The sequence below is a fragment of the Panthera uncia genome, chromosome B4 (genome assembly GCF_023721935.1).
Source record: "Panthera uncia isolate 11264 chromosome B4, Puncia_PCG_1.0, whole genome shotgun sequence".
Taxonomy (NCBI): domain Eukaryota; kingdom Metazoa; phylum Chordata; class Mammalia; order Carnivora; family Felidae; genus Panthera; species Panthera uncia.
In genome coordinates, this window is record NC_064809.1 from 40,593,938 (window position 1) to 40,603,280 (window position 9,343).

The following is a 9,343-nucleotide window of genomic DNA, read 5'->3' on the forward strand; positions in this document are numbered from 1 at the left end:
CCCCCTGCCCCACCCCACCCCCCAGCCCCTCGCCTCTGGCTCTGTACTGACAGCTCAGAGAGCCTGGAGCTTGCTTTGGATTCTATGTCTCCCTCTCCCTCTGCCCCTCCTCTGTTTATGCTCTCTCTCTCTCTCTCTCTCTCTCTCTCTCTCTCAAGAACAAATAAACATTTAAAAAAAAATTGTTAAAGACTTGGCAGGAACAGGAAAAACAATTTGAAAAGCCTTTTTTTTTTTTTTTTCAAAGTAAACTCTACACCCAGCATGGGGCTCAAACTCATGACCCCAAGATCAAGAGTTGCATATTCTACCAACTGAGCCAGCCAGGCACCCCAATGTTGACATTTTTTTAAAGTTAAAATCCATCAGTAGGGGGGGTACCTGCGTGGCTCAGTCAGTTGAGCCAGATAGTCAGTTGAGTCAGACTTTGGCTCAGGTCTGATCTCACTGTTTGTGGGTTCAAGCCCCGCATTGGGCTCTGTGCTGACAGCTCCGAGCCTGGAACCTGCTTCGGATGCTGTGTCTCCCTCTCTCTCTGACCCTCCCCAGCTTGCATTCTGTGTCTCTCTCTCAAAAATAAATAAACATTAAAAAAATAATAATAAAAATAAAATCCATCAATAGGAAACAGTTAAAAATTACCATATATCCATATAATGGAAGAGACTAGACAACTATAAAAAAGAAAGAGGTAGATGTATGTTTAGTGATAATTAAAGATGTCCAAGACATATTATTAAATGAAAATAATTCAGTTGATGAATAGTATGTATGAGTGATGCCATTTTTGTTTTTTAAAAGTCTATATCTTTGGGGTGCCTGGATGGCTCAGTCAGTTAAGCGTCCGACTTCGGCTCAGGTCACGATCTCACAGTCTGTGGGTTCGAGCCCCATGTCTGGCTCTGTGCTGACAGCTCAGATTTGGATTCTGTGTGTCCCTCTCTCTTTGCCCCTCCCTAGCTTGCACTCTGTCTCTTTCTCTCTCTCTCTCTCAAAAATAAATAAACATTAAGAAAATTTAACAAAAAATAAAAATCTATATCTTTTCTAATAAAGGAGAGTCATGCTGAGGGAGATCATGAACTTGTATGTTCCTCTCTATATGCTTCTCTATTATTTGCATTTTGTTTGTTTGTTTATTTATTTATTTATTGAGAGAGTGTGAGTGGGGGAGGGACAGAGGAAGAGGGAGAGAGAGAATCTTAAGCAGACTCTCTGCCCAGTATGACCATGAGATCATGACCTGTGCCAAGATCAAGAGTTGGTCACTTACCCAACTGAGCTACTCGGGCATCTGTATTATTTGCATTTTAATGTTAGTTAAATATTACTTTTACAACTCAAGGAGATTCTATTCAGACCATTCTAGGGGGAAGGATGTCATCAAAGAGGACACAGAGTATCTAGCCTTCATTACACAGGTATTGGCTGGGCTCTTTCTCCTCCAGGCCTTACCAAAGGTGCTTCCTCTGTCTGGAATCACTGCCCTGAGTATATGATATTATGTATACACTTGTACAATAAAATTATCCACTGGTGCTTAGTAAAAGCTCAGGTATCATTATAACATCTGTCTCATTATATGGAATTACTCGTTTATTTAACCCCGTCAGTGGGTTGTAAGGTTCCAGATGACAGGGACTGTTTTACTGTCCATGAGGGCCTAGTACCTATAGCCTGGCACAGAGTAAGTGCTTAACAAAAATATGCTCAGTGATACCTCCCTAATCCTTCTGTCACGTCTTTTCTTCCCACCTAATATGTCTTCTTCTTTCTTCGGGGCCAAGGAAAATCATATCCTTTCCCTTCGGCTACATCAAGCCACATGGACTTTTCCTTTCCCCACTCCAACAAGACACTACCGTTCAATTGCCTAGCACTTCCAACCTTCCTGAGTGTTTCCATATTTACTTTCTTATTCCTCATGACAACCCCAGGACTGAGGAAACAGGCAAGAGGTGGGGAGGGGGCACAGAATTGCTTACTGAAGGCCAACTAAGTGCAAGGCCATTTACCCACATCATCTCTTTTAAACTTCTAACAATCCTTTTGGAAGTGGACATTTTTATCTCTATTTCACAAATGTGAAAATTAAACCTCAGTAAAATTATATAACATGCTGAGGAACACACAGTTATTAAACGGTAGAGTGGGTTTTGAACCTGGTCTCTCTGACTTTAAAGCCCCTGCTATTTCCGTGACATCAAGTGAACAGATTTGTCTATTAACTATATTACCCAAGCTAGACAGAGTAGGAGGTAACATGTCCTGATTTCCAGCCCACTGCATCTTCCATCAGATCACTTTGCATGTTATATAAAGTCTGTAGCACACAATTTAACAATCACATGATATCTTACCTTGTTGCCCAATTGTTTTTATTTATATTAGATTCCACAGATTGGTACTATCTCCTTTTTCCCCTGGCAGGAATTGTGTCATAAATAGTAACCTCCTTGAGCCTTAGTTTCCTCTTCTTTCAAATATCTATCTCACAGGACTGGTGTGAAGATTAAGTTATCACTTGTGAAGGCATCTCACACAGCCCACAATCTCTCCAGAAATATTTCTTGAATCTCAACTGCTTTTTCATCTCCTTCAACAAGTCACACAGGCCTGAGTACCTGGGTATGCTTGTATCAGGTCTTGTTATTTATATAACAGCATTCGATGAGGAGTAGTTCAGTGGGCACTTGTTGGATTTTCTCCCTTACTAGCCCCCAAAGGTTTGCATCAAACCAGTCCAAGATATGAGGAAAAGTGAAATGCTCCCAAACTGGGTTTAGCAATCTACAGTGTGTTAGCATAGATTACACTCATACTCGAACCCTGTCAGTTGGTATAGCTAAGCCTATTTTACAGATGAGAAAATAGTCTTAGGTAAATTGCTAGTAAACTGCAGATCTGCCAAGACTCCTCAACACAGGCCTTAAGATACATTGGGCCTGGGCTCCTTCCACTCCACCAAGCCACCTTACAAAGGTCAACTAAGTGCAAGGCTGGGGTGGGGGTAGAAACCAGACCACCACGTGCTTTGGTATTTCTTGCTCCTCCTTCCCCTTTAGCTCCGGAGGATGTTTCATTGCAATTCACAGTACTTTTCCTTTGAGGATGTGCGGTCCCTTTAACGTCTTGAGTGACGTACGAGTAGCCCCGCCCATCTCCCCTCCCCACAGCTCTGTTCCAAGCCCCACCCACTGCTTTTGCCCTGCGCCAATTAACGCACTTCTGCGGGTGGGGAAGCTGGCCCCTCCTTACCTGGCAACTGGTCCACTTGCTCCCGGGCAGATTTTCCGTTCAGTTCGTCGTGGTCCCCTCACGGCCCTCTAAGCAGTTGCCCCGCGGAAGTAGCCAAGTGTTCCGCCCCCTGGTTGCCATAACAGCAGTACGCGACGCCTCCTTGCGCCTTTCTCGTCTTTCAAAGCAGTCCTTCCTGGTCGGGGCCAAGACCCTCTCCGGAACCTCATCTTTAGTCGAGCAGAACCAGGGTCTGCGCCCCTTTGCGAGCGAAGGATTGGGTGGGAGGGTTGGAGACGGCGTCAGCCTGGTGCCCCAGAGGGGACAGGGAAATGGGGCTAGACGGGGTGGGAAAATTCAAAAAAATGAGTGGATCAGGTGTTAGGGATGGAAGGGAAGGGAGGGGTGTAGGAGGCTGGTAGGAGAACGTGGCTTAAGGGGGAGATGGGAAGAACTGGGGAGAGGACATTCAGGGAGAAGGGAGGCGGAGCTACTAGAAGACAGTGGGGCCACTGTGAAGGGTAGGAAAAGCCTGGGGAGGCATCCTGAAGGGAGACAGGTCCTTGGTGGGAAGTCGGAAGCGGAGGTTGGGAGTCCAAATGAGACGCTCACAGGGATGAGGAAGGAAGCACGGTTGAGAGGAGGTCAGAGGTCAAGGGTGATGGGAAGGGGTACCCTGTCAATGGAGGCGAGGGAGCTGAGGGCTGGTCAAAGCTGAGGAGACGTTCTTTCTCAGGAGGAGCACTGAGCTTGATTTGACTCCGGAGCCTTCAGCCAGGAAGAAAGATGTCAGATGAAGATGATCTGGAAGACTTCGATGCAGACCAGGATGATCTGGAAAAGGAAGAGGATGAGAGGGAGACAGAGGAGTGGGAGGACTACAGGAAGGAGGGAGAAGACCTCTCTGAGGAAGTGCGAGCATGGGAGCAGAGGGGTCCTAGGGCAAAGGGATCCAGTTGGGCTGGAAAGGGATGCCTGACTCCACTTCTTCTTGCAGTGGTTGCCCACCCCCCTCACGGAGGACATGATGAAGGAAGGGCTTTCTTTGCTCTGCAAGACGGGCAATGGACTGGCTCATGCTTATGTCAAGCTGGAGGTTAAAGAGAGGTGCCTTTATGGGGGACCAGAAGAGGCCTGAGGTTGTAGGGCCCAATTTCCTTTCTCACCCTCTTTCTTGGGTGCCTCAGCTGGGAATTTGGATCTCTCTTACCTTGGCCAGTGGAAGGGAAGGGTAGAATTTACTTTTCTGGAGCCCTGTGACTCCATCAGAGATGGCCTGGGGAATTGGAGGCTGTGAGGGTGTGTCAGGAGATTCCTCCTGGACTCCTTCACTTGTCCTTCACAGTGTTGGTTCTTGGCTCTCCACCAAAGAAAGGTCCCTGCTCACTGTTAAGAACCCACCTACCTTCTGTCCCGCTTCCTTACCACTCCCATCTGTCACTCAATCTTCTCTCCATTAATAGGCCATCTCCCTATTGCCCCCTGCTTTAGCACCTCTGTCAGTCCTTGCTGGATTCTTAACCCTAACTCTGGCCTTTGCCATCTCCTAGGGATCTGACAGATATCTACTTGTTGAGTTCCTACATCCATCTGCGCTATGTGGATGTTTCTGAGAACCACCTGACAGATTTGTCCCCACTGAATTTCCTTACACACCTGCTCTGGCTCAAGGCTGATGGCAACCATCTGCGGAGTGCCCGGCTGAATGAACTGCCCTACCTGCAGGTTGCCAGTTTTGCCTATAACCAGATCACTGACACAGAGGGCATCTCTCACCCTCGTCTGGGCAGCCTGGATCTCAAAGGTGGGTCCTTAGGTTGGGCTACACGAGATTCTTTCTTTCCTCGCGTGTAGCCAACAGAAATGGGCAGTGAGGTCTTTGGTTGTGCCACAAAGCAATTTTCACTCATTCATTTATTCATTCCGACATCCATTATGATTTGTTGTGACATTTCTATGTGCTGGAGATGTAGCTGTAAACAAAACAAAATCCTTACTTGCATGTAGCTTCCATTCTGGTCAGGGGAGACAGACAACTATCAATGAACATAGTACATAAGCAAATTTATATAGTACGTTAAGAGGCAATATGTGCTGTTGAAAAGTAAATTAAGGTAAAGGGAATGAATAGAGGCACAAGTGCAACTTCAAACAGGTTGGTAAGGACAAGTATCATTGAGAAGCTTGATCTGAGCAAATATTTGAAGGAGGAGAAGGAGTTAGCCATGGGGATTGCTGGGGATTCTTCAGTCACTCCTCAAAGGCTTGGGTGAACATGTCCATTTGGCCCTTGTACTACCATACCACTTGCCCCAGGGCCCCAGGGGTGTTAACTCTGGAGCTGTCCCTCCTCATATCCACCAGACATGAGACAGAGAGGAGGATGCAGAGGCTCCCAACATTCAGGGTCTCCTGCTGAATATCTGGAGTGGCCCTCTGAGCTCCTAATACCCTCCTGCTCCTTAGGTAACCGCATCCGCATGGTGACAGGTCTGGACCCCCAAAAGCTGATCAGCCTGCACACCTTGGAGCTTCGGGGGAACCAGATAGAAACCACCCTGGGAATCAACCTTCCTAAACTGAAGAACCTCTTCTTGGTAGCTCACTGGGTTAGAGGGTGGTTGGTGCAAGAAGGTGGGCACTGTTCTGGGGGCCAGGATGCCTGGTGTCTAGGAGGCTCAGCTACTAGCTTCATCATCATCGTGATAATTTGGTATCATTTCTTGAGCCCTTAGTTGGTGCCAGATGCTATGGGGACGCCAAGTTAAAGCAGACAAGGTACTTATCACCTAGCAGGGCTGATAATACATAATGCATAGGAATAAAGACAATTTGCTTTGATACAGGCAGTAGCATAATTTGCTCTAACTGAGGTACAGATACCAGGCTAAGGCAGCCACTTAAATGTCGTGTTTTTGACTCTTGAGCTTCTTCATTCTAGGATAGTGCATTTCTCCTCAGTGGAGCCGTGGGTACTCTTGGGCCTGGGGGTGGGTTGAAGCATCTCTCCTTAATCAAGAAGTGGCTTTGGTGGGATGAGCAGTAGGGGGTTACTGCTGACCTTTCTCTGGACTGGAAGCATCTCCTAGTCTTCTTTACTCTCTACACAACCTCTACCCACCTCCACTCCCCTCCTGCACTCCTTTGTCTCCACTCTTAGGTTGCCTCTGACTTCTCTTCCCTGTCCCTGCTACTTTCTCCCAATCTATGCACTGTATCCTGGGGTCTAGGCCCAGAACATGCTGAAGAAGGTGGAGGGCTTGGAGAACCTAAGCAATCTCACTACCTTGCATCTTCGAGACAACCAGATTGAGACTCTGAGTGGCTTCTCCAAGGAAATGACATCGTTACAGTATCTCAACCTGAGGTATGTACCCCCTCCGGGCCCCACCTTGCCCCTACCCTGGACCAGGAGCAGCTTTTGACCCCATATTCCTCCCTGGCCCCAAAGTCCCAATCCTAGTCCACTCCTAGATTCTCACCTCAACCTTCATCCTGATCTTTACCCCTCCTTTCCTTACTGTCTTCTGCATTCAGTCCTAATTGCAACACTGAGACCTTTATAGCCTGAGACTCCCGAATCTTTATTCACTCCATCCACAGTTCTTGAGAACATGCTATATGCCAGGGCTTTGTGCTGTGTTTTGGCAACATTTAAAGGAATCAGAGACGGTCCCTGTCCTCAAGGGACTCAGAGTCTGGCTCCAATTCTCTTTTCTTGGTCCTATTCCATGTAAATTTCTGCTGCCCTTCTCCCATCTCCGGGACCCTTATTCCCCATCCCATTTCCTGCCTCTCTTCTCCTGAGCCCCACCTGTAAGGGATGGCTCCCTTACAGATATAAAACACAAGATGTGCTCATATTTGAGGAGAGAAGAGTATTTGAAAGAAATTCTCTAGATAGAAAGGCACTAGGGATCAGGGGGTGATTTTCTTTCAGCAACCCTTGTCTGATGGAGGATTTCATGTGTGTTTCTTTAAGCAAGATGTAAGGACACTGCCTCCTTAGTCAACATGGCCAAATTCTTAAAGCTGGCAAAGGAAAGAGAATCTCCAAGTAAAGAGATGTGATTGCACCTTGAAGCTCCAATTCCTGCCATGGCTTCTGGAGCAATCTCTTGCTAATTAGTTCTGCCATATTGGTCAGGCAGGGCTGGGGCTGCGGGGCGGCAGGGCGGCGGGGTGGGCGGTGGGCTCCTTTCCTTTAATGGTCTAGCCTGAGATAATGGACCCTCCTCAATGGCTGTTAATTGGGGTTGTTTGGAAGTTCAGTGTAGTGGGGAAGAGGTAGCTCAATGACTGGGCAATGGAATGCACAGGACAGCCCAGCACGAAGTGCAGTGGGAGTAGGGCTCCCAGTGAGAAACACCCTGTGAGGTGTAGTCACCTCCGTTGAGGTTAAGGCTGAAACAACAATTAAACCTGATTTCCTAGAGGCATGAGACAAGAACATGAAAATAAACATATTTTATGTTTAATGAGGCGCATTAGGAGATGAAGCTTGTTCTTCAGGCCAGGAGGCCCCAGACCGTCTCTAGCTCTAGGCTCCTTCCTGAATGCAGCACCCACATTGCACCACTCACCTCCGTGAACTTAAAGCCCAGCTCCTTGTCCACTGGCCTGCCTCCTACTTGCTAACCTTTGACTAGGTAGGATTGATAACAGAAGTTTGGCTTTGCAAGGGAGATGTCCCCCCTCCCCTCCCAACTACAAGACAGGGCTGGGACCTAGCTTTGCTGCTCCAGAAGGACAAATACGACTGGCGCATTACAGAACAGACCATGGTGCTCCCAGGTTCCTGGAAGGGCAGAGGCAGGACTGGAGCAGGTTGGACAGACAGCCCCTCTGCTGCAGAGCTCGCAATGCTGAGCACGCCAGTCCACAGAGGCAGGTTCTAGGGAACCCGGTGGGAGATTCCCTCAGAGGCTCCATTCCTGGGAGCTGGCCCCCAAAGCCCATCCTGCCCCAAGGTGAATCCCTCCTGACCACTCCGGCAGGGGCAACATGGTGACCCGCCTGGGAGAGCTGGCCAAGCTTCGGGACCTGCCCAAGCTGCGAGCCTTGGTGCTGTTGGACAACCCGTGTACAGATGAGAGTGACTATCGCCAGGAGGCCCTGGTGCAGATAGCACACCTCGAACGCCTGGATAAAGATTTCTACGAGGAGGAGGAGCGGGCTGAGGCTGATGAGATCCGTCAGAGGATGAAGGAGACCCAGGAGCAGGAGGCTGAGCCTGAGCACAGCTTCGAACTGGAGCAGTCTTCCATGTAGCAGCAGCTCTTTTAGCCTCCAAGAATAGTAAGGAAGCAGACAGAGAGGCAGGAAGAGGAGGCCAGGGGTCTGGCAGCCAGGGGAAGAGAAGCTGCTACGGGAGGAGGTGGCTGAGGCAGGGACATGGCAGGAGAACCCTTGGAAAGACCAGAGTTAGGAGTCAAGGGGTGTCTCAGAGTGAGTAGAGAGGACCAGGAGGGCCTAGGAGGAGCCGAGGAAAGGCTTAGGAGAATACATTAGGGGAGGAAAAGTAACGAAAGAGAATCTGGGAGGCTGGCAGAGATGCTGGTGGAGGGCTGGTGGCCACGTGTGACACACAGTGGAGATCAGCTGGAAAGGATAGGTCTGGGGTGTGGTGAGGGGTAGGGGGAAGGGGTGGAGGTGGTGGTTGAGGATGGAAGCTGGGGGGAGGCAGGGGAGGAAGATCTTGCACTAAAAATCTGAAGCTAAAAATAACAGGAAGCAGGGGTTCTGGGAAGAAAGGAGGGAAAATGAGGCAGAAAGAGACTGGAGAGGTGAGCCCAGGGAGGTGTGGCCCCTGGGCACCAGTGATGGGGTCACAGGCAGTATGGGGAATGCAGTAAAAGGCCCAGAGGCTTTACCTCTGTCCTCTTCCTCCAGGAGATCAAAGACACTGGCCCTAAGACCCGAGAAGACTCCCAGTTAGGGGGGCTGCCACGTTCACCCCCCTCATCCTGAGACAGAGCATGCCCTCTCTTGCCTCACACCTGGGAATTCATCACAGCTTGCTGTCCAGGCTCTGGGTGGGCACCTGGGCAGCGTCCGGGTGGGCCTGAGCCCTGCCTGGAACGTGTGTGTGTGTGTGTGTGTGTGT

General features: G+C 49.0%; 1 protein-coding gene across 1 annotated transcript; it reads left to right on the forward strand.

Moving 5' to 3' along the window:
* Positions 1–3,010: 3,010 nt before the first annotated feature.
* LRRC23 (leucine rich repeat containing 23) lies at positions 3,011–9,343 on the forward strand. Its single transcript, XM_049625006.1, has 8 exons — positions 3,011–3,488; positions 3,974–4,149; positions 4,235–4,344; positions 4,788–5,041; positions 5,704–5,834; positions 6,468–6,604; positions 8,235–8,535; positions 9,130–9,343. Exons 2-7 carry the CDS (start codon positions 4,024–4,026, stop codon positions 8,506–8,508), a joined length of 1,032 nt encoding a protein of 343 aa, XP_049480963.1. The 5' UTR covers positions 3,011–3,488; positions 3,974–4,023; the 3' UTR covers positions 8,509–8,535; positions 9,130–9,343.

Coding starts and splice junctions, on each gene's coding strand:
- LRRC23 (XM_049625006.1), top strand. CDS start 4,024: ATGTCAGATGAAGATGATCTGGAAGACTTCGATGCAGACCAGGATGAT. Junction 4,150..4,234: donor GAGAAGACCTCTCTGAGGAA/GTGCGAGCATGG, acceptor TTCTTCTTGCAG/TGGTTGCCCACCCCCCTCAC. Junction 4,345..4,787: donor AAGCTGGAGGTTAAAGAGAG/GTGCCTTTATGG, acceptor GCCATCTCCTAG/GGATCTGACAGATATCTACT.